Source organism: Pseudoliparis swirei, chromosome 11 (genome assembly GCF_029220125.1).
Source record: "Pseudoliparis swirei isolate HS2019 ecotype Mariana Trench chromosome 11, NWPU_hadal_v1, whole genome shotgun sequence".
In the NCBI taxonomy this organism is placed as follows: Eukaryota; Metazoa; Chordata; class Actinopteri; order Perciformes; family Liparidae; genus Pseudoliparis; species Pseudoliparis swirei.
Window position 1 is genome coordinate 13,928,675 of NC_079398.1, and position 23,199 is coordinate 13,951,873.

At 43.7% G+C, this 23,199-nt stretch overlaps 1 protein-coding gene across 1 annotated transcript; it reads left to right on the forward strand.

The window, feature by feature from the left end:
• Positions 1-5,559: 5,559 nt before the first annotated feature.
• Positions 5,560-23,022, forward strand: LOC130201661 (proteoglycan 4; the record flags this gene model as incomplete). The annotated part of the gene is made up of 13 exons (XM_056426749.1): positions 5,560-5,710; positions 8,639-8,746; positions 8,889-8,993; positions 9,165-9,320; positions 10,410-10,553; positions 12,904-12,966; positions 14,696-14,874; positions 16,245-16,288; positions 16,425-16,460; positions 16,862-16,958; positions 21,980-22,013; positions 22,096-22,441; positions 22,523-23,022. Coding segments are annotated over exons 1-13 (1,824 nt in total), but the record flags the coding sequence as incomplete, so codon positions are not given.
• Between the last annotated feature and the right edge of the window lie 177 nt (positions 23,023-23,199).

The window sequence follows — 23,199 nt, forward strand, 5'->3', positions numbered from 1 at the left end:
AATCATTTATTGATGTTTGACCCCACCTTCCTTTCCCCTATCTTATTCATGAAAAGACACTTGTTGTTATTCTTCTACTTTCTTTGAATCTCCCGATTTTGTTCTGAATCTTGCCTCCCAGTCCCCTGGGTCGCCATAATATTTACCATCTTCAAATTATATAGACGGGTTCATATGCATCCGTCCTGAAAAAGGTGTTTTATTATGTGAATAAATAGACTTTTTTTTCTTTTTATGGATTAGTTTATTGGAGATACATTTAAGTCATCACGACCAGAGGAGCGACCTCAATGATTCCCTCCACGTCCTCCACGTTCACCGTCTCCTCCACGTCCTCCACGTTCACCGTCTCCTCCACATCCTCCACGTCCTCCTCCACGTTCACTTTCACATCCTCCACGTCCTCCACGTCCTCCACGTCCTCCACGGTCACCACCACATCCTCCTTTTCCTCCTGGTCCCTCCTTTCCCACAATCAGAACAACGCTCGGTGAGTTGATGCATTTTCTTAAAAACATGGTGAGTTCATGGTTGTCTAGTTTTAATTCAAAAATATTGTGATAATCTTGTCCTCCTTCCCGTAAAAGACGATGGGAAATGAATACGAGCGCTACAAAGTTACTGAATTAGCCAGTGGGGCAAACCAGCATGAAGGACCAATAAGGAGGATAAGAGATGTCTTACCTTTTCTCCGCCCTTGTCACAAACACCATCATTCTTTCCTTGATTTTCCTAGGAGAGGAAAACAACATCATAAGCATACCTCTTTTCCTGCCCTTTGTCACAGGCTTCCAGTACTGTTAGGAAACCAACTCACCTCGTTATCTGTGATGGAAAGACAAAACAACAAAGTCAAAAACTGCACAGTTAAAGAGAGATAACACACAAAGAAATGTACCAATGAATCAAAGAGACTTACCAGACATGTTGCCTCGTTGACTGCTGCAGTAGAACGTCGTTACCTGGGGAGGGATAAAATGAGTAGTGTCGAATGTGTGTTCAGTCTGCGTTTATAAAGCTTCTCATGGAGAAAGTGGGTGTGTCTCATGTTTTTAAATATGACTGTTTGATAGTTGTAGGACAGGTACGATTTGTGTTTAGAATTTAATTACACCTGAGGGGCGGAAAACCAACGGGATAAAACTGACCTTTCTATTCTGACTCATCAAACCTTTCTATTCTGACTTATTAAATCTTTCTATTCTGATTCATGAAACCTTTCTCCGTCTACATTTAAACTATACCGCTTGCTAAAAAGTATTTGAAATGAAAAAATGCCGCCTATTACATAACATATCAAATGATTAAATTGAAGATATCTGGAATATGGTCACAGTCTGCATATTTTATATTAATATTAACATGTTTTAAGAGACTGAAGTGTCAAGTAAGAGCAAATTAATTATTTCAGTGACAAAATTATCAAGTTTAATGTGGATGCATTTCATTAAGATCATGTACATATAAATGCTTACTGGCTGCTGTCAACATAATTAAATAAAAGTATATACTGTATTTCGCAAAAGCAGCAAACTGTGTGCTAGCAATTCTCTGTATGAGTCACAAACAAGAAAGAGATCTTTGTTCGTGTTTATCCCTCGTGCAAACAGGTTCTTAAGGGAGCAGCATGACCCGATCAAATACATCCTCATTTAGAAGTCATGTGCTGATGTCGAGATCATTTACTTAAGTAGTAAAATACACTATATCACACTATAAACACACAAGGCATGCATTTGTAGTTTTACTTGGTGTACAATGTCATGATTATTATTATTACTGTGTAATTGCTTTAGAGGTAGAATGTATTTTAACAACTTTTTTATAATCTTGGGAAGTAAAAATGTACTAAAAAATGTAGTATTTGCCTCTGAAATGTGGTAGCAGTAGCAAATAATGAGAACGATAGTTAGATACAATATCTCAAATGTAGTACTTGAGGAAGGAGAAAACTTCCCCAGTTAATGCAACAGTTAATTTCAGGTCTCTCGAGGACAAACAAATAGGTGTGTCTCCTGCAGTGAGTTTTGCAAGAGACACCCAAAACATGACCTGAATGTTTTTTAGTTTTCTGAACAGCAGACACATCTCAACATTTCTGTGATCTCATATTTTGATCTCATAGCTCTCATGTCAATGCACATTGTTGAATGTTTGAAGTGCAAACCATCTCTAAAACAAACACTAATTAAATCATATTAGTTTGGGTGACAGTTTAGTGAAGAAGAAAAGGGAAAAACTATTTTGTAGATTAATTTATTTTTGTACTTTCATTTTAAAAGCGTAATCAATGGATTGGAAACTCGGAAGTGGTGGGCCGTCAGGGCCAGCAGGGCCTTCTCTGCTGGCCTAAACATCATCAGAATATATATATATTTTCCCACAAATATGTATTAAATTATTCCCCAGAGTAAGAGTTATACTCTTTATTTTATAGCTTTCCTCGCTTTCCTCTTGGTTGCACTGCTTCCAGCCCCAGGTTGAGATTTGGGGGGCTGGTCTTTATGTTAGATCTATTATCCAATCATATTCAGTCATCATGTGTTGCCAGGGGTCTAAAATCTGCCCTCAGGCCTTCAGAATCAACATTGCGGGCGCTTGTAGCTTAAAAGAATGGAAAAATGAAAATAGGGGTCAACCAATCAGCTTTAGAGTTGGCTATTGTCGGCCTGCTCGCGGGTTCCAGTGTTACACAGGAGCAGCTAGCAGGCGTAGTGCGTGCACGTCTTTTGATTGGATTACCAATATTGAGAGGCGGGTCCTATGGGCAGGTAAATGCAGAACCTCAGAACTAGGAAACTGAATTTGATAAACGAATTAATTCGCGTACTACTAAGCTGTTTTTTCAACCCAGAATGGCGGAAGGAGAAGAAGATATCGATTTGGTCGAGGATATAATTATAACGCCATTCTTAAGACGAACTTTAAGACCGACGCCGACGCTACAAAGCCCGTCACAGGCGGGAAAGAGGTACATACACACTATATCTTCTCACTTTTTCATGTATACGCAGTTTTCACGAAATGTTTAATCATGGACATTTGGTTTAAAGTCCTGGAAAGGTCCTGGAGATCCATTGGTCAGCATGTGAGGGGGGGGGGGGGGGGAGAGAGAGCAGGCTCAAGCACTGGTCTCAAGCCTACTTGAGGATCTGGGAGCGTCCTGGGGACCAGAATATGGTAACCAGGATGTGTACCCTAGGTACTCGTAGACTGGGGGGGGGGGGGTAGATAGGTTCTCTGATATACATACATAAATACATGGTGAACTAATATTACATTAGGTTGTTCAGCTGTAGTAAGACGGCATTGAACACTAGGTAGAAAATGCACGGCCCGCCACTGAAACTCGGTGTGTATGATAACAGTCAAACAACTTCTAAATGTAAGAAGCTGTATTGCTCTTGCAATTGCAAGAGCAGGTGAGAAGTGGAAACCTGACTCAACAGAGAAAAACCTTATTTTTCTAGGATAATCCCCTAGATACATCAGCCATCTGACCTGAAACTGAACTCAGTTCTGTTTTTATAATCGTGAGTTTCCTTCAGGCCAAGGTTGATGAGAGCCCTTATAAATGGTAGTATACAAATAAAGAATATAAGAACACAACAAATATACTAAATAACAATTTCCATTTCAGATGTTTCACTTTTTCCATTTATTCTCCAGGATGTATTTAGGGCGGCCTCTTGACACTTCTCGCACGTGCTCCTCTTAGAAGTCAACACTGTCCGGTGTTGGACTCATGTGCTGGAGGCTCCAGCTGGAAGTTGATTGTGGCGCCATCTAGCGGACATAGTGTGTGAAACAGCGTCAGCGTAATGACAGTACTGCACAATCCAGCTAATGTGGAGGTCAGTGCAGCTTTTCTTTAATCTCTCACGTATCTAACGTTATCTACCCATCTAAAAAAGAGGAGTAAACATGGATTTTAAAGGTGATATTAAAGTTGTCTTTTGTCTGACTCTTCCCTGCAGTATTTTCTCCCAGCTGCAAAACTGTAACTGCAATCATCAACATCAATAGTGTGTTGTCCAGGAAAACAACTGGCAACCTGCTTGTGGAAACATACAAACATGGAAACAGTGAATCTGGTATTATGTCAAAGGGAAGTATAATCAACATAACTGCACATTAAACAATGACAAATATAGAATGAGGACGATTAATTCATTTTTGTGAAGGATATCATGGTATTTTTTCTAAATGCGAGCAGTGTTGGTCGGTTGTTTGGTCCACAGCTTTGGTGAAATAGCGTAATCTGTATCAGAAACATAAAATGTCCCTCTTTTCCTCTATTACTTTGATTTATGCCCAAATTCCAGCAAACATAATGACATTCATATAAGTTTCAACTGTACTTTACTTAGTGCTAATAAGCAAATGTTCACATGCTAACATGCTAACATGCTAAACTAATATGGAGAACTGCCTTCAACTGTATTTGCATAAACCCTGTGTAACTGGAGCACTAATAATGCAATAATGTCCAGATATTAAAATCCAAAGCAAACTTTCTTTTGGAGACATTTCTTACATTAATTCTAAAATAGCTCAGACTACTTGAATGCTAACATACGTGAAGAATGTAAGATGTGGACTGCAATGTCACTCAGAGCTGTGACTCTGCTTCTCCCCCCAAGACGCCTTTTGGCATTTGTCTGCCGGTTTTGCTGCATGTCATTAACTCTCAGACTTGGGAATGAAGAATTGTGGGAAATTCGGCAGCCTCCCCCCCATCTCACCCATCTCACCCCCCCCCTCTCCCCTCACACAGTCTTTAGGAAGCTTCTTTAGTACCCTGGACATGTCGTCTGCTTGTCAGAGACGCAGCTGTTTAAACCACAGTGGGAATAAACAACACACGCATCTCATTTATGACGGAGAGATTTATGTTCCACGGTTTGATGTGAATAATCAGAGTGGAAAGAAGCGTTTAAAAGGAAATCTGTTTTATTTACAATTTTAAGATACTCTCACACACACACACACACACACAGCATGCTAAAATATAAACATTCTCAAAAATCAGAAACAAGAAAATATATATTTTCTATATATCTGATGGAAATCATAAACCTAAATACACTACAAGTTATCAGGACAAATACAGACCCCAAGTCATTATTTACCAACCGTGGATAAATTGTATATGCACCTGGCTTTAGAGAATAAATAAATATGGATATTATAAAACTATTATCATTTTGCTACAAGCATTTTATTATATAAAAAGAAAGAAAGAAATAATGTAATAGTATAGATGTTCTACAGCTGCCGAGCATAAGATGAAACATCAAATATACGCAGTAAAAACTGTTTTTACATTGTGTCAATTAAGCAATAGTGTTAATTTACTTTCAAACAGTGGGGAGGGGGACGGGATAAAACTAGCATGCTCAGAGCAGAGTATACGTGAGGAGGGGAACGAGCAAGTGCTTTCTAGAGGGTGAGAGGGAGCGAGAGAGCATATGTGCAGGAGGGTGGGAGGGTTGGAGAGAGAGAGAGGGAGAGAGAGGGATAGAGGGGGGAGAGGACAAGCGGATGGGTGCTGTGAAATCTGTTCACAGGGGAGCTCTGTGTGTTTGTCGTCTTGGCTGCTCGCCCAACTTGGCTCATTGGAATCGAGGCATGATCGTCGACTCCAGGCAGCCCTCTCTGCCTCGCGTCTGGACCCAGCCCAGCTCTCACCGCTGACATGGAGAGACCAGTGAGTGCCTTCTCTCTCCTTCCCCTCTCCCTTCTCATCCCACTCTCTCTCTCTCTCTCTCACTGGTGTTAGGTTCCCACCTCTTCCTCCTCTGCTCTGTCGCAGATTTAGCTGTGGCTACATGCAGCGTTTCAGTTGTGCTCTCTCCCTCCCCTGTTGGAGCTCCTGGAGGTGGCAGGAACGCCTGGCAGGGAGGAAGCCTTGGCAGCATTCTCTCTGCACCCCCCTCCTCCTTTTCGCCTGCCTGTCCAGGCATGGGTGCCGTCCGCTGGCAGACCCACAGCGTCTCTGTGTGGTTGTGTATCTATGCCGCACAATCGCAGAACTTGCCTGGCGAACCCAGAGGGGCACCGACCCCACGACAGAGTCTCCCCACTTTGTGGAGGCCGGCGTTCACTTCAGTCTCCACCATTGGCCTCGCAGAGATTCCCATTAGGCAGCGTCTCTCACTTGCATCTATTCTTGGTGGTATGTCCACACGGGCTGTTGTGTTTGGATACCCTGACAACTAGAAGCTGTGAGGTAACCACTTTCCAGCTGCTTCTCTAAGTGAGTCCCAACTTTTGCTCATGCTCCCTGTGTCTTTGCAGGTTTGACACACTGCGGGGATGTGTCGTTTTTTGCTTTTTTGCTGTTAGTCTGTGCTGACACCTTCCATGCAGAGAGCGGTTAACGTCATCTCAGTGGCAGCTTTTCTTTGCAATAAAGCTCTATGTTACTTTTTGCAGTCCCAAATGTGATCGCCTTCGATCTCTTGTGCGCTCGCCGGAGATTCATCGTTCTGTGCTAATGTAAAATACTGTAGAAGCAGCCTCGACTCTTTTGGCGAATGGATGACTTTGGCACATCTACTTCCTGCCTCTGTCAAGAAGGCTCCGACCCCTCCGGATAATGTCTACAGACTGGGGAGAATAGGGGTGCTTCAAAAGGAATAATGGGTTTTCACAGTTTCAACAAGCAGCAGTGGCGACTTTTCTATTGTGACTTTCTCCTCAGCTCTGATGAACAAAGCGCTCTTGTGATGCCGGCCTTCAAGTGGCAAACACTTGTTTTAGCTGATTGAGTCAAGAGTTCCTTTTTTTCTTCTTTTATGATTGTCGTTCATTGAGTATTCACAGAGCGCTGTTGTTTGTAGGCTCAATGAAACTTTGCGACAATATGAAAATTAATGCTGGTTTGCAATATGCAAAGATCAAACTCATAACCCTGATCCCATCTTTTTAAATGTTGACTCATATTTATCTATCACAGCCTTTCATCTGTTAAAACGTACATGTTGGTGCCATCTTCAAGCTAAAACTACCAGCTGAGCACAAGTGACCCATTTGTTTGCCAACATATTTGTGTTGTTGTTGTTCATCTCCTTGTCTGGCCTGTGTGACAATATGTTGCATTGTATATGAGGTAAGAGCTGCCTGGTCCCAAGTCTTAATTCTTCATATAACCTGGTGCACCAATTTGAAAGGAACAGTTCAACATTTGGGAATAAGTGCTTTCTAGCTAAGAATAAGTTGGGAAGGTCGACACCTCTCTCTTGAGTGTACCTTAAATGTGAAGCCACAGCCAGCAGCTGACAGAAAGTCATGAAAGTACATGAGTGTATTAGAGGGTGGTAAACTCTCCTGAACCGTACACAGAGAGGAGTGGCATCGTCACCATTCCTCTGAGTTCGCCCCTGAAGTTTGCTCCTCAGTCGGGTTGAAGGACCCACACAGTGACACATCCAGAGAGACTCCACAGACCGGATTGGAGAGGCAGCATGACGTTGCTGCAGGAGGGAATGAGATCTCTGTGTTGGCCGTGGCTGATGCCTCCTCATCATCATTCTCTGATAATATCCTAATCTTGCGTCTTATAAATATTTGTCCACATTTCTTCAACTCAGCAGCTCGCTTGCACACGTGCGCTATTGGTCCGGGTTGTTGAAGAGGGCTTTACATGAAAGGAAGCGTTAACACACCGAGTGGATGTTCCATGAGAGCACATGGCGATGTTTCCGTACGGGGCCCCTCGTGGTCGTGTGAGCAGTCATGCCCGGCCGACCACATTCGGATGCTTAGGATGCTGAGCATATGCATTCTCTTGGTGTAACCGAGCCTGGTGATGAATGCTCCATCTGTGGTGGGCGTGAGTGTGTTATCGCAGACCACGCACAGTGGTGCAGTAAAAACCCTCAAGCTGGCTTTCAATTGCTGGTCAGAGTTGTAATCATTGTTACATTCGCATTGAAAATGCCGGAAGGTTATGTTTTGATCGCCGTGTATTTATTTATTTATTTATTTATTTATTTGTATGCGTGTTATTCGCAAAACTCAAAAAGTATTGAACCGAATCGCATGAAATTTGGTGGGATGATTGTTTATTATCCGCGGACCAGTTGATTCGATTTTGGGATCGATCGGGTCAAAGGTCAAGGTCAAAGGTCATGAACAGGTCAAATCTTCTTGAATCACATGGAATTTGGTGGGATGATTGGTTATTATCCGGGGACCATTTGAGTAGATTTTGGGATCAATCGGGTCAAGGTCAAGGTCATGGAAAGGTCAACATCTTTTTTTTTACCATAGCACGATACATTTTTGTCCAATTGGCATGCAACTAATGCCAACATGTTCATAATTCAATGCCCAATCTTGTGATATGCGAAGGTATGCGCTCTACCGAGTGCCCGTTCTAGTTTTATTATCATTTAATCAGATAGTTAACTATTTAAATTACATTTATACCAGTTTATTGTATTTCTTGGCTATTGTTATTAAATGAAAAACAGGATTTTGTTTTGATACCTGTACACTAGTATCAACTAAATTCATACGGTGCCCAAAAGTTGAAAAGTTTAGTTAGTGCAGATGCACTAAAGAAACAATTTTGCACCCAAGACCTCATTTTTTAAATGTGGGGTTACTGATCTGATGTGTCTCATCCCAGGCCTCGAGTGACATGCTGCCCAAGAAGGATCATGAGAGGGACCTGGAGCTAGACAAGAAGATCCAGGCTCTGCGCAGGAAGAACGAAGCGCTCATGAAGAGGCACAAGGTTTGGACAAGTGTTTGCAAACAGAGGCCAAAGTTTCACTGGTCATCATCAGTTGTAGAAATACATGTCTGGGGCGAGTGTCTTTTCTGGAGCTCCTTCAGGCTTCCTGATTAATCTGTGGTTTTCATTGAGTTGTTTTTAGGAGGTGGAGGAGGACAGGAAGAGGGCAGAAGAGGAAGGAATGATGCTCTTGAACCGCAAGGGCAAAGCTGAGGACCTTACCATCACAATCAGCAAATCCACCAGTGTGAGTTTCTTAATACGAGGAGACGGACTTAGGAACTGAAATAATTATTGACAAGCTACTGTGTCAAAGCACTGTTGTCATTGCCGACAGTTCATTTCCGTCACATTTCTTTCTGAGAATAAGAAGCTACAGAATATTGTAGAGTATGTTTGTGTCTTCTGTTTGGATCAGGATAGCCGCGTGGTGGTCACGAAGCCATTCAGCGGTGGTTCACCGGCTGGGAAAGGACAGCAGGAGGCCGGCCCCGACAATGGGGGGGAAGCCGCTCCGCAGAGTGCCGGCCGAGGCCACAGGAAGCAGCTAATGGTCACCATGGCAGGCAAAAAGGTAAATACACTGCAGTGCCAATTTCCATTTAAATCCACAAAAAAAACCTGAGGTTGAACTGTGATAAATGAAGGATTAACACAAAAGCAATTTGTCAGCCAAATCAATGAACACACCGAGCTGGACGCAATGTGATCAACCAATAGGCTTTAGCTGCTGTTGATAACATGCAAAGAAAGCAATAACATTAAATTAAATTCAGTTTATATTGCATAGCCCAGAATCACAAATGACAAATTATCCTCAGAGGGCTTTAATATCTCGACACAGCCTTGTCCCGGGACCTCACATCGGATCAGGAAAAACTCCCCAAAAAACAGAAAGAGCTTTCAAGGGAGCAACAGAGGAGGATCCCTCTCCCCGGATGGACAGAAGCAATAGATGTCATGTGGACAGAATGAACAGCGTTACAGAGTTACAACACATCCAATGAATATGACAGACATTATGAATAATGAGTAGTAGGCATGGACCACAAACAAGATAACCACGATCCATGGAAACAAAAGGAGGAAGAGAGGAGGATGGGGGGGGGGGGCACGGCAAAGGAGGCAGGAAGCAAGGAGACAGGGGGCAGGAGCCAGGACCAGCTCTAGATACAGCCACGGCCAATGGGCCCTGTGAGGAGAGAAGGCACAAAGACTCAGAGGAAGAAGTTAGTCATGTGCAATGAAGAGACGTGAATTTGTCCAGAAGGGGAGCGAGAAGAGGAGAGAGGAGCTCAGTGTATCCTAAAACGTCCCCCAGCAGCCGCTCTAGGAACTACAAGTAGCCCCGCATTTAGTGAGCGCAGCTCTCTAGTGGGGCAATAAGTACTACAAGCTCCTTAAGATATGATGGAGCATCGCCAATCACGGTTTTGTAGGTGAGGAGAATAATTTTAAATGTGATTCTTGATTTTACAGGGAGCCAGTGCAGAGCAGCTAATACAGGAGTGATGTGATCTCTTTTCTTGGTGTGAGTGAGAACACGAGCTGCAGCATTCTGGATCAACTGGAGGGACCTAAGAGACTTATTAGAGCAGCCTGACAATAAGGAATTGAAGTAATCTAGTCTAGAAGTAACACACGCGTGTAACTGTGTCTCCAGGGTAGGAGGGTGGTGAGTGAGAGGCCAGAGAGGAGGCCAGGCTCGACGGACTACAAGAGCCCAAAGGATGATGGACAGGCGAGGCGTGTGGAGTCTGCTGGGAGTCAGCAACCTCACATGACCAAGAGAGACACAGCAGAACAGGTCTGAGTGGGACACTGAGCACTCCAGTGATCATACGCTTCTTCATTTAAAACCCGGCATGCACCCTCCCGTCTGTTTCCACTCCCTTTTCCCCTTTTGTTCGTTCTCGTGCTGCACCAACTTTGTTTTACATAGATGTCAGACATGTGGGCTGGCCACACCCCTCCAGTGATGGAGCACAATGGTCTGTGGACAGGAGGTGGACCGGGGCTGTGACTGACTGGTGTGGGATTAAGGCAGGGGGGGGGCGACGACTAATAGAGCTGTTGGTCGATGTGCTGTCGAACCTTCAAAAGACCTCTGGCTACTTCTACCTTTTCTTTTTTTAGGTTAATCCCAGCCATGTAAAATAGATTGATGCATTCATAGCTCTTGTCCTTACAAAGGGCCTTGTTACCTTCGCATTGAAAATGCGGAAGATTATGTTTTAATCGCCGTGTATTTATTTATTTAGTTATTTATTTGTATGCATGTTATTCGCATAACAAAAACATTTAAAACCGAATCGCATGAAATTTGGTGGGATGATTGGTTATTATCCGGGGAGCATTTGATTAGATTTTGGGACCGATCGGGTCAAAGGTCAAGGTCATGAAAAGGTCAACATCCTCTTGAATCGCATGAAATTTGGTGGGATGATTGGTTATTATCCGGGGACCATTTGATTAGATTTTGGGATCAATCGGGTCAAAGGTCAAGGTCGTGGATAGGTCAAAATCTTCTTTTTACCATAGCACGGTCAATTTATATCCAATTGGCATGCAAATAATGCCAACATGTTCATAATTCAATGCCCAATCTTGTGATATGCGAAGGTATGCGCTCTACCGAGTGCCCATTCTAGTTATTGGTAGTATGACATCAGAGATGGCATGTTTAACATCAATAGCTTTACTATATACTGTCGGTCTCAGACGACATGTTTCCTGCAGATAGGCAGACTCACATAAAGTACCCCCGGCTAGGCTGTGGAATGCTACACTGTCATTGAACTTGGTGTTCAATGACAGTAGTACCCCAGGTATGCAACTGAACAGCTGCTCTGACTCAGTCTGACACACACACACACACACACACACACACACACACTGCTCAATCAGTTAGTTAATGCACAGCGCAGACAGCTGATCCTCACCACTGTAAACACAGACTCAGTCTGGTCAGTGATCTCCATGTGTATGTATACATCTGCCTCTGATTGGCTGATCCCGTCTGAGTTAATGTGCAGTACATCTATGGGCTCAACACGCTGTTCTCTTTGCTTTTCTTTCTGGCCTGTTTGGTCTTATTCAATATGTGGTCTCCAGTCAACTGGTCTCCACGTGATCCTTGTTTACATAATATGACATTTACATAATCAGAGCATTGCAAGGGTATTGATGGGAGGAGAAAATGTCACGCAATGTTTTATTTGGAAAAGATCCATGATATGTTGCACATATATATAGTTTTGCCCGGCCTCTGAAATATCTTCTAATGAACGTGTGTGGAAATAAATAATGACTGTGAGAGGTGTGGTTTTTTGGCAGTGTTCCAATTAGATTGTAATCCCTGGAAGTAACTCCAGACAAAACTGTCAGTTCACACCCATGAGAAAGGAAAAGGGGGGGGGGGGGAAGAGAGAGAATGGGAGAGACTCCTTGCAGCCCACCGTCTCCTCTCTGGAACTTTAAGTGGTCTGCGCTCCTCTGGCACAATTTTTTCCCCATTCCCACCATCCTGAAAGGACCGATTTAATCTAATTAACATTCGACTGCCTTCTCACTCTGAAAAGACTCATTATGCTGCCAAAGAGACGGGTCTGGCGTGGTGCCATGAAAGGGTCAGAGAGTGAGAGTGAGAAGAGAAAGAAGAAAAGAAAAAAGGTAGTCAGGGGTCTTTTGTGTTTGTGTATAAGTCAGGCTACATTAGGCTGTTTGCAGGAGAGTGCATTGTCTGCAGGTGCACTCATGTATTGTTGTTCCCCCCTCAACACTGTTCAGGTGTTATTGTGAATGGCAACATGTCTCATCCACTGTGATCACCGGAGGACATCTTTGCAGAAGTACACATACAATTATCTACCTGCAAAAAGATATTTTTCCAAACCACTGAAACCACCTGCAGACTGCACTCCAGTGCAAGGAGTGAGCTCATTGCCAAATGAAGCTGTAGCACCACGAGTCCACTTGGTGGCAGTGTAGGCCAATACCTCCTCAGTCCACCTCTCATTCATTTGTTTTCGCAGTTTATGTCAGAAGTAATGTGCCTCTTTACAACCATGTTTAATTGGCTGTCGACTATTTGCGGCGGCACCTTTATTGTTGTTATGTTGATCTCCCTTTTATTTGTTGTCTCTCCTCTGTGACAGGATGGGGTTAAACAAGGGCAGCAGCACACTGAGGACCATCACAGGCTTTCAGAGCAATGCCAGGTACCCACAATGCCTCAGTTGACATGAACACACACAACATATTAACATGCATGTTGTCGCCCTCTCTGACATGTACCCATCTCAAAATGTTGTGTCTCCAGCATGCAGTGATTATCAAATGTAGAATACATGTAGGTTTCCAAATGACCAGTGAGCTCACGAAACCCTGAGAGATGCAAATATCCGCTTATCATCACAGATGCTCAGATGCAGACAGGCGCAACACGCTCGTCCCCACCTGCCTCCCGCTGGCTCACATTAACGTTGCTGGAGTAGCTCAGGGCTGTCACACAGATCGTGCCTGGTGACAAGCAGGTTAAATAGGGGGGGGGGGGGGGGTCTTCAAAGGGCCGCCGAACACGCCAGACGACAAGTGATGCTGTTCATCTCTCTCTGCCTCTCTGCACCTTGCTGGCTTTGTAGCCCAAGCTCGAGGAATACAATGCTGAGTTTTTGTAGGTGTTGTGTCGGGTAAAGTTCGGACAGCTGTTGCATTTGTTACCTGCTTTGTTTCACAAGTGTATAGGAAACCTCTTCTGGCATTGTCAGGCCTAAACTAGTGCAGCTTTGGAGGATGCGAGGAAACAATTGAGAATAAGAGCATGATCAGTCTTAGTCACCATATATATATATATATATATAAATGTGCATGCACATGTCTGAGCCCAAGTCCTGCTCTCGCTCAGCACTGGCCAGACTCACCGTGCTCCCTACCTGCCTTGGCCCCTGACAACCTCCCTGTGAGGTCTCAGGGGGGGGGGGGGTGAGAAATTGAAAAGTGCTAATTAGCAGGGCGGCTGGAGTGTCAGCAGGAGACGGCCTGTTGGAACATGCTAGAAGCGGCCTCCCTTGTGGTCACTGATGTCCTCCTGGGGCCAGGGGGGGGGCGGAGGGGATGGAAAACAGAGGGATGAGCACAGATGCCATGTTCTCCCATAAACTGTACACATGAAGGCAACATGTTTACTCGGCTGCGATTGGGCCACACCTGAGGAGAAAACATCCCCTATCATGTGCTGTTTCTCTGTCTGTCATAAAATGCTGATTGTTTTCTCTTTTACTCACAACTAGATTTATTTTTCGAGACATCACTTCCCTCCTGCTGTATTAAAAAGCAGACACTCATAAGCACTTTCTCTCATAGGCACTGCTGGTCTTTCCATCGGAGTGCATCAGTGTTTGTCGTGCTGGTGCGCTGCAGGGCTTTGTCAACAGAGCACACAGACTCTGTCCCGTTTGGTGTGTTAAAGAGCCTGCAGCACATCTCTCCTTCGTATTAGCAAGCAATCCTTTCTGCTCCCATGTCAGTAATCAATAAACAGGTTAAGAGGGAAATGGAGGAAGGGGATTTAATTGCATACACTCTTTTACTGGAATATTTTCTCAAGGAATTTGATTGTGTTGCCTTGAAGCCTCCGAGACAAACAAGTAGCTCCTCGTAATCAAATGGGAGCTGACTGGAATGAACCGACGCTCATCGTCAGTGTCTATAGTGATGCAGCGCTTTGCATTGATAGTAAAATATAACGTGAAAATAAAATCAGCCTTGTTTGTTCCTTTTCTTTTGAACCCTACTGATCTGTAAATTATAGTTATTTGTGGAGAGGTGAGAAGCTGTTTCATGACCAGCCCTGATGTGAGGCTATTGTTTAGCTTTTACTGCTCGTGTGTGGAGTGATGCTTCAGATGCATCACATATTTCAAATGCAACTGCTTTGTGTCTGCTAAGGAGTCTGAAAGCCTGCAGGGCGGCACAGACCTCAACATCCCCACGGCGAAAGAGGAGCAGGTGGAGTATGTGCGGTGGAAGAAAGAGCGCGAGCAGATCGACAAGGAGAGAGTGGCACGCCACAGAAATGCCAAAGGCCAGTGGAAACGGGCGTGGGACATGGACAAGAATGATAACATGTAAGACTTTTAGCACTCACACTTCCCAAGGCACCTCTGCTGACATATTCAATTTCTGACAGCGGTCCCTCCGGGTGATATTTCATAGGCTATTTTTTATATTGGAGAATTCAATTCCAGGAAGTGTTGACTGGACACAGATTAGAGTGTTATTGGTCCAATTACTGTAGGTGTTGAACATCTAGTCGTCAATACCTTAGTTATACACTCGTGAAACATCTTCAATGTTTCACTTACATCATGTCATTTTATAATATTGACATAACACTAAAAATCCAACCTCAGTTTTAAGTATTGGTCCAACTTCTTATATATATTGATGACTTGATGAGACTTGATGCGAAGTTTGATGCCACTTAACCCTTGTGTTGCCTTCGGGTCAATTTGACCCGATTCAATGTTTAACCCTCCTGTTACCTTTATATTTACTAACATATTTTACCCTTGAGGTCAATATGACCCCAGCTATTAAAATCTCCAGAAAATTATTAGAATTAATATTGTTTTCCAAGTTTAAGTGTGAGGTACTTTATGTTTGTTTGTTGACTCCCGAAAGAACACCGACATTAAACATTGAATCGGGTCAAATTGACCCGAAGGCGACAGGAGGGTTAAATATTGAATCGGGTCAAGATGACCCGAAGGCAACACAAGGGTTAATAACTGTGTGCCAGCAGCTAGCTTAGCTTAGCATAAGCTCTTAGTGCTATTCAGTGGAAGGATCCATTAGGTGCTGACAAGACTAGACCTCATGAAGCCACACGACATTGCTAATTATTATTATTACATGAAATAATGTCTTTAAAAGAAAACTGTATTATTTTATTAACAATAATGTAACGGTGTGTAGGCATGCCATTTTTATTCTCACACTCTGAAACTCTGAAGACTCAGTTTGATCCCAGGCTGACTGGAGGGATGAGATACGGCCCACTCATTTGTGTTTGTTAGATTTCAAATGAACCAGGTCGTGGTCCAAAGAGCTGCAGAGTGAATGGATGTGCTGTTTAAGGGAACAGGAGCGGAGCGGCTATATTTAACTCGGGACAAGGGATGGAATACCTTGCCTTATTTGGCGAGGCTTAAACAAGGCCCTCGAGTAAGAAAGGAAGAGGATGTGTGTTTTTGATTCAACAATGTAGATGGCTTCGCTGGATGTGAAATGCAAAAGTGTGACTCGTGGAGCAAAACCTCTCACTGATTCTGCAAAATCCCAAATGTACATAACAGATGTACAATAATGATAATTGAATGTCAGTTGAGCCAGTTGATGGGGTGGAGGCTGTTTTGCCCCCTCAACAAAAATTAATTATGAGACATGAGCTCTGCATTGGTTATTGTTTCTGACTTAACTGAACCTCTGCTTTTAGGTTTTCAAACAAAACCCTCCCTGACAGAGACTCAGGTGACAAAGGTGAGACATTCAAAAAGCTCAAACTGAGAAAATGAGGAAGAAGACCTCTTTACATCCCAGTATGATGATAACATTTTGTGTTCCATTATTTGAGTCATTTTTCCTTATTATTGAATCAATATTTCTTTCATTTCAGGCGGACGAAATGTTAGAAGAGGACCGTCTCGGGCAGGTGTGATATCGCACAGTTCTATCTTTTTCATTTAATTGTTTAGTACCTTGAAATCATCATACAGCGTAAAGAAAAGCTCAGAAACATATTCTGAATTCTTTTTATTTTCAAGTGTAAATGAAAACGCATTCTGTGAGCAGCTATAATTCTTTTTAATGTTGAAACCGGATATTGGTATGTAAAATTATTAACAGGAAATTAACAGTTCATTAAACAGGGTTAAGTTGTAGCTAATATGAAAAAGGGAGATCATGTTGGGGGAAGTTCTTGAAAATCGTCGTTGGTGTGTCCGAATATATAAAGAAATGTAAGCACACACAGCGAGGAACCAGTAAAATATGTACTGTTGTTTCTATGTAAAATGTCATTTAATTGTGACTTCAACTTTTTTTCTGTCCTAGGTCATGAGAAACGAGGCAAAGACAAGGGAGCTAAAGACGTGCTCGTGATGAGCAGCAAAGCAAAAGGCATAGATCGTCTGACTGGGAGAGCCAGGAGGTCAGTAGCAGCTACACATCATCTTTATTAGTGCCACACACACAACAACCTGATGTTAAAGCTCATTCAACCGGGGCCATGATCTCACCACAGCCTCAATTATTTGTTGAGAGAAATACGTTAAACGATTGTGGGAAGGCTGTAGTTGTTTTCCAGCGCTGTGCTCTAATGTAAGAATTCCCCTGGATGTCATGAGGCTTGATTAAGAAGCTGACTAAATAACCCAGAAGGATTCATTTGTGTCTCACAGCATTGCATGTTGTTCTGCTCCAACTGTCCTGCATTGTGAAACAAGCTTCTGTGCTTTCAGTGTGTGTTCTTATTGAAGCGTTGCATAATCTCGAAAAGCCCGAGGCCCCAGACCCAGGAGCAAGGCATTAGAGCCTTTTAGTGTGACAGTGTAATGTGCCAGATGATTTCCTCTCCATGTGTCTCAGTGATAGTTAGTAAAGGGTCAGGGGGCAGTGCACCACAGCATGCAGGTGTGTCCTGATTCTCCTTATCAATACATCTAGTGTAGTGAGCTGCAGCTCAACGGCCATGAGGCAGCTGAGACCAACGCTAACCGAAATACAGCCTCCTATCTCAATTCAATTCAATTCAGTTTATTTGTATAGCCCAATTTCACAAATTACAAATTTGTCTCGGAGTGCTTTACAATCTGTACACATAGACATCCCTGCCCCAAAACCTCACATCGGACCAGGAAAAACTCCCAAATAACCCTTCAGGGGGAAAAAAAGGGAAGAAACCTGGAGGAGAGCAACAGAGGAGGATCCCTCTCCTAGGATGGACAGATGCAATAGATGTAATGTGTACAGAAGGACAGATTTAGAGTTAAAATACATTCAATGAATATGACAGAGTGTATGAATAGTTCATAGTAGGCATATTCCACGATGGAGACCTCCATGATCCATCAGGCAGATGGCGGTGGGGAGGAGGAGTGGGCGGAGTCTCAACAGGACAGTGGCGTAGTCATGAGCAGGAATTCCACGACCCAGGCGATCCATCAGGCAGATAGGATCTATGCCGTCTCATAGGGGGCGATGACCCCATGAGGCGTAAAGTCAAGGACTTCGGGAGAAAGCAGAGTTAGTAACGTGTGATTGAGAGATGAAAATTCATCCTTAAGGAGAGAAAAAGAGGAGATAGGTACTCAGTGCATCCTAAAACGTCCCCCGGCAGCTATAAGCCTATAGCAGCATATCAAGGGGCTGGACCAGGTGAACCTGATTCAGCCCTAACTATAAACTCTGTCAAAGAGGAAGGTCTTAAGTCTACTCTTAAACGAGGTGACTGTGTCTGCCTCCCGGACTGAAATTGGAAGCTGGTTCCATAAAAGAGGAGCTTGATAACTAAAGGCTCTGGCTCCCATTCTACTTTTAAGACTCTAGGAACTACAAGTAGTCCGCATTTAGTGGCGTAGCTCTCTAGTGGGGCAATATGGTACGACAAGCTCCTTAAGATATGATGGAGCATCACCAATCAAGGCTTTGTAGGTTAAGAGAAGAATTTTAAAAGTGATTCTTGATTTTACTGGGAGCCAGTGCAGAGCAGCTAGTGCAGGAGTGATGTGATCTCTTTTCTTAGTTTTAGTGAGAACACGAGCTGCAGCATTCTGGATCAACTGGAGGGACCTAAGAGATTTATTAGAGCAGCCTGCTAATAAGGAGTTGCAGTAATCCAGTCTCGAAATGTGACGCGTGAACCAATTTTCTGCATCTTTTGAGACAAGATGTGCCTGATTTTTGAAATATTACGTAGATGAAAGAATGCAGTCCTTGAGATTTGCTTTACGTGGGAGTTAAAGGACAAGTCGATCAAAGATAACGCCAAGATTCTTTACAGTGGTGTTGGATGCCAGGGCAATGCCGTCTACAGAATCCACATCACCAGATAATTGATCTCTGAGGTGCTCAGGGCCGATTAAAATTACTTGGTTTTGTCTGAGTTTAACATCAAGAAGTTGCAGGTCATCCATGTTTTATGTCTTTAAGACATGCTTGAATTTTACAGAGTTGGTTGCTCTCCTCTGGTTTTATCGATAAATATAGTTGAGTGTCATCTGCATAACAATGAAAGTTTATGGAGTGTTTCCTGATAATATTGCCCAAAGGAAGCATGTATAAGGTAAATAAAATTGGTCCAAGCACAGAACCTTGTGGAACTCCGTGATTAACGTTGGTGGTTATCGGCGTCATCGTTTACAAATACAAACTGAGATCGATCTGATAAATAGGATTTAAACCAAATTAGTGCCGTGCCTGAAATGCCAATCGACTGCTCCAGTCTCTGTAACAGGATGTCATGGTCAATGGTGTCGAATGCAGCACTAAGGTCTAACAAGACCAGGACAGAGAGAGTCCTTTATCTGCTGCCATTAAGAGGTCATTTGTAATTTTCACCAGTGCCGTCTCGGTGCTGTGGTGTTTTCTAAATCCTGATTGAAATTTCTCAAATAAACTATTATGATGTAGAAAGTCGCACAACTGATTTGCGACCACTTTCTCAAGGATCTTGGAGAGGAAGGGAGGTTAGAGATCGGTCTGTAGTTAGCCAATACCTCTGGATCCAGAGTGGGCTTCTTCAGGAGAGGTTTAATAACAGCCACCTTGAAGGAGTGTGGTACGTGGCCTGTTAGCAGAGACACATTGATAATATCTAATAGAGAGCCGCCAATTAAAGGCAAAACGTCTTTAAGCAGCCTCGTCGGGATGGGGTCCAAGAGACAGGTAGGCGTGTTCAAGTAGAAACCGTTGAAAATAATTGGTCACGGTTGATAGGAGAAAATCCTCAAATATACACCAGGGCATACAGCGGTTTCCAAGGCCATTCCACTTGAGAACAGATTGGCACTGGTTATGGGCAGAGATTATTAATCTTGTCCTAATAGTTAAAATCTTTTCATTAAAGAAGTTCATAAAGTCATTACCACTAAGGTTTATAGGAATGCTCGGCTCCACAGAGCTGTGACTCTCTGTCAGCCTGGCTACAGTGCTGAAGAGAAACCTGGGGTTGTTTTATTTTTCTATTATTGATGAGTAATAGGCTGCTCTGGCATTACGGAGGGCCTTCTTATATGTTTTAAGACTATCTCGCCAAACTAAGCGGGATTCTTGAGATTAGTTGAGCCATATGCGTTCAAGCTTTGTGACGTTGCTTCAGTTTGCGGGTCTGAGGGTTATACCAGGAGCAAACCTCCTCTTCCTCACTGTCTTCTTCTTCAGAGGGCTATCGAGTCCAGTGTCATTCTCAGAGAGCCTATGGCACTGTCAACAAGATGATCAATCTGGGACGGACTAAAGTTAGACCAGGAGTCCTCTGTTATATTGAGGCGTGGTATCGAATCAAATACAGAAGGAATCGCGTCTTTAAATTTAGCTACAGCACTATCAGTTAGACATCTAGTGTAGAAACTTTTGACTAACGGGTACACTCCGGTAGTATAAATTCAAAAGTTATGAGGTTGTGGTCTGACAGAAGAGGATTATGTGGGAATTCGTTCAAATGCTCAATGTCAACGCCATAAGTAAGAACAAGATCAAGCGTGTGGCCAAAGCTGTGAGTGGGTTTCTGTACTCTCTGACAGAAGCCAATCGAGTCCAACAAGGAGATGAATGCAGCACTAAGGCAATCATTATCAACATCCACATGGATATTAAAATCTCCAACAATAATAACTTTATCGGTTTTAAGAACCAAACTTGATATAAATTCTAAGAATTCAGATATAAACTCTGAATATGGACCTGGTGGCCGGTACAGAATCACAAATCGAATTGGCTGTAGTGTTTTCCAGGTTGGATGTGAAAGACTAAGAACAAGGCTTTCAAATGAGGTGTAGTGTAATTTTGGTTGAGGATTAATTAATAGGCTCGATTCAAAGATGGCTGCTACTCCACCTCCTCGACCGGTGCCTCGAGGAATGTGAGTATTAATATGACTTGGAGAGTCGATTCATTCAGGCAGACATATTCTTCATGGCTCAGCCAGGTTTCAGTTAGGCAACATAAATCAATGTGATTATCTGATATTAAATCATTCAGTAACACAGCTTTAGATGACAGAGATCGAATATTTAGGAGACCACATTTAATAGACCTATTTTGTTGCACTGCTGAAATAATTGTGTTAACTTGTATAAGGTTATTGTGTTCGACTCCTCTTCTGCTTACTTTTGATTTATTTAATTGAAGTGGCCGTGGGACAGACACAGTCTCTACTCTAAAGTCAAGGGTGGGTAACTGCTCGAATGGAAGAGCAGAGAAGGGTGTTAAACTACAACTCTGCTCCCGGTTCCTGATCTGAACCCTGGGTTGTCATAGATTAAGTCCGGTGATCAACTTGGTCATATTCGCAGAAATGAGACGCGCTCCGTCCAACGTGGGATGAATGCCGTCTCTCCTCATCAGATCAGGTTTTCCCCAGAAAGTCTTCCAGTTGTCTACGTAGCCCACATTATTCGCTGGGCACCACCTCGACAGCCAGCGGTTGAAAGACGACATTCGACTTTTCTCATTCTATACGTTCTCTTACAAGACTATGCAATGCACTTTCATGCCTAGAGTTAGATGAATAGATCGATACGCTGCTCGTAGGACGGTATTCGAAGCTAGAAATAGGGGCAAACAGATATCTCTGTCCGTAGATATCAAATTGCCCCTTCCAGCACCTGTAAATCTCACTTATTAAATCATATCTCTTTTTAAAAAATCAGTATTTTGTTCCCTCAGGACACAGCCAATCTGTCCCATTTCCTATTTTAATGAAAAGCTAAGCTAATTGGCTGCTGGCAGTAGCTTCATTTGTGCACAGTAAGAACGTTATCAATCTCCTCATCTAACTCTCGGCAAGAAAGCAAATAAGCGTATTTCCCATGCTGTCAAACTTTAATTTGCTGTTCCATGAGCTTTACTGTACATTGCATACGGTAATGAAAAGAATAACAGATTTACAAAACAGTCTTTCTAAATTGTTAGAATAGCTTTTCATAAAAGTCTCTTTATTCATTTTCTTAGATGGCAGGCAAATGAAGACAGAGAGAGCCTACAGGTAAGATGTCGAACCCGTTTGAGTGTAACATTGCTTGCTTCATAAATGTTATGCCAACAATTATTTGTTGTTCATCCTCTAGTCTGCTGGAACGACATCGGAAGAGTTTCTGGAGGAACTCGACGCCATCACAGATGCTGAGGTAGATGATCAGAAAGATGAGGACCCGAAATTGAAGCTGTCGCTCAACCCAAAGTCACCGAACACATCTGAGGAAGTGAGTGCATCCACAACCCCCACGCAGGGGAAGGCAGAGGCCTCATCCCCACGGGGTTCAGTGAAGAAAGTGCGTTTCTCCGAAGCGCTCGTCCAGGAGGATCACACAAAGCCAACCACAGGCACTCAGGACTCTGCCTGCTCAGAATCACAGCAGAGCTCTGTCCAGCCTGTAGAGCTCGCCAAGTGCAACACCAGTAACACAAACACAGGTATGCAAGAGCTTCAATGCACCTGACATGTCTACTATGTGGAGGATTTATAAGTAATCTAGTCTTGGTTTTCTTTCACAGAGGAACTAATAGACTCCGGCCTGTCGGTCCTGAGCCTGGAGTCGGGAGAAACACACCCGACACAACTGGGAGAAACAGACCCGACACACCCGGGAGAAACACACCCGACACACCCCACACAACGGGGAGAAACACACCCGACACAACTGGGAGAAACAGACCCGACACACCCGGGAGAAACACACCCGACACAACTGGGAGAAACAGACCCGACACACCCGGGAGAAATACACCCCACACAACCGGGAGAAACACACCCGACACAACCGGGAGAAACACACCCCACACAACCGGGAGAAACACACCCGACACAACCGGGAGAAACACACCCGACACAACTGGGAGAAACACACCCCACACAACCGGGAGAAACACACCCCACACAACTGGGAGAAACAGACCTGACACACCCGGGAGAAACACACCCGACACAACCGGGAGAAACACACCCCACACAACCGGGAGAAACACACCCGACACAACCGGAGAAACACACCGACACACCGGGAGACACACCCGACACAGCAGGAGACACACCCGACACACCGAAACACCCCACACAACCGGGAGAAACACACCCCACACAACCGGGAGAAACACACCCGACACAACCGGGAGAAACACACCCCACACAACCGGGAGAAACACACCCGACACAACCGGGAGAAACACACTCG